This window comes from Cebus imitator, unplaced genomic scaffold (assembly GCF_001604975.1).
Source record: "Cebus imitator isolate Cc_AM_T3 unplaced genomic scaffold, Cebus_imitator-1.0 Scaffold121, whole genome shotgun sequence".
Classification (NCBI taxonomy): domain Eukaryota; kingdom Metazoa; phylum Chordata; class Mammalia; order Primates; family Cebidae; genus Cebus; species Cebus imitator.
The window spans coordinates 3,851,898-3,853,598 of record NW_016107436.1 but is presented as its reverse complement, the minus strand read 5'-3'; the positions used below and the strand labels follow the sequence as shown (position 1 = coordinate 3,853,598).

Below are 1,701 nucleotides of genomic sequence, written 5' to 3'. Positions count from 1 at the left end.
AAAAAAAAAAAAAAAAAACATGTACCGCCAGATTAATAGAAAAAACATTTCCATCATCTCAGATAACCTTATGGTTGTTCCCAGTTAATCTGCACACCCTTGAAATCACTATTCAACTTCTATCACTATTTGTCAGTTTTGCTTCTGTATTCTTCAACTTCATATAAATGGAATCATACTGTATATATTTTTTTGTTTGACTTCTTTTGCTCAATATAAGGTTAGCCTTACCATAACTTACTCAAATGGAAGAAACATAGATGACAGGCTATAGTTGTCAAAGGCTGTGTCTACATAATTCTTATAAAATGCCTAGCACAGGCTTATAATAAATGTTTTCATATATAGTATATTACCCTTCAGAGTTGCTTAAAGATGGAATGGCTCTCTTTAGAGATAACTTGGAGGTGTTTTACCCACAGGGCCAGATAAGTACTTGGTAGGGAGGATGAGGAAGAGATTCAAGCATGTATACAAGCTACACATCCCAAACAGAGTACATGATATTTTTAGAAAAAGATGAATTAATTCTACCTAGACTCACCTTTGTGGTGTCATGCGTATTCAATATGCCTTCTACAATTTCAGAGAGATCCATATGCAATTCCTTTAAAAACAACCCAAAGGAGTAATTAGAAAAGAGTGGATATACTTTTAATTTTGTTATTCAGTGGCTAAAGTTTACTGTATATTGAGCAAGTTTTGCCTTGTTTTTCTTGTAGAGATGGAGTCTCGTTATGTTGCCCAAGCTTACCTCAAACTCCTGGGCTAAAGTAATCTTCCCGCCCTGGCCTCCCAAAGTGCTGGGAGTACAGGTGAGAGCTACTGTGCCCAGCCTTGCTCAAGTATTTTTATCATTACCATAGACAAATTCTCATACTTGCTTTAAAAATTAAGATAATTTTTCTATGGTTTAATTCTGATTTTATGTAGTTCAGTTTAAGACTTTTTAAGTCTCTTTCTTAAAAAAACAAATAAAAAAAAGATTTTTTAAGTCAAACTCTCTTCCCAATATTCCATCTTCAGCTATAAATATTTTCAGTAGCATAATATAGTAACTAAAAGCAGTAACAAATTATTTTCTCCTTTTTATGAAGGTAATTCCCTCCATTTTCCTGTTGGAAGTTAATATGCAACAAGACATACATAATCAGAACTTACAGGAATATCATCAGTGCGGTTGTCCTTCCAGACTTCTAAAAGTGCAACCACCATGTCTCTCAGTTCAACCCTGGAGAGAACTCCATCACGGTCAACATCAAATACCTTGAAGCAAACTAATGAAAAGAAACGCTTATAGAGGAAAATTATTTTTGTATTCTGAGGTATAATACATTTTACTAGAAGTTGCCCTTATATAATTACTTTGTTTTTTAAGCAAGTATATGTATTCTGGAAAAGTTCTTATCTGTAATAAAATACATTATGTCATTATAGTTCTTGGAACTTGTAGGACTTCCCGAATATCATGAATCTATTTCTCTAAATCATTTTTCAGATATAAGATCCTACCTTCAGCCAAATCTAAAACTAAATTCCTTACAAACTGTAACAAAAGGGCCAAGTCACTATACAATAAATACTACAATACCTTACAAGTTTTTAGGAGGTAATGTAAGCCCCTAAGTTAATTTCTAATATTCAAAATTGATCATTGCAGAGTTGATTTTTGTTTTGTTTTTTTTTTTTTTTTTTGGTTTG

General features: G+C 32.5%; 1 protein-coding gene across 1 annotated transcript in view; it reads right to left on the bottom strand.

Moving 5' to 3' along the window:
• Positions 1-1,701, bottom strand: part of USP32 (ubiquitin specific peptidase 32) — a 213,830-nt gene that overhangs the window by 86,343 nt on the left and 125,786 nt on the right. Inside the window, exons 8-9 of the mRNA XM_017539840.2 lie at positions 1,162-1,277; positions 545-607 (exon numbers count right to left, since the gene is read on the bottom strand). Of these exons, the coding sequence (XP_017395329.2) occupies positions 545-607; positions 1,162-1,277 (179 nt within the window). The remainder of the gene's footprint in view (positions 1-544; positions 608-1,161; positions 1,278-1,701) is intronic.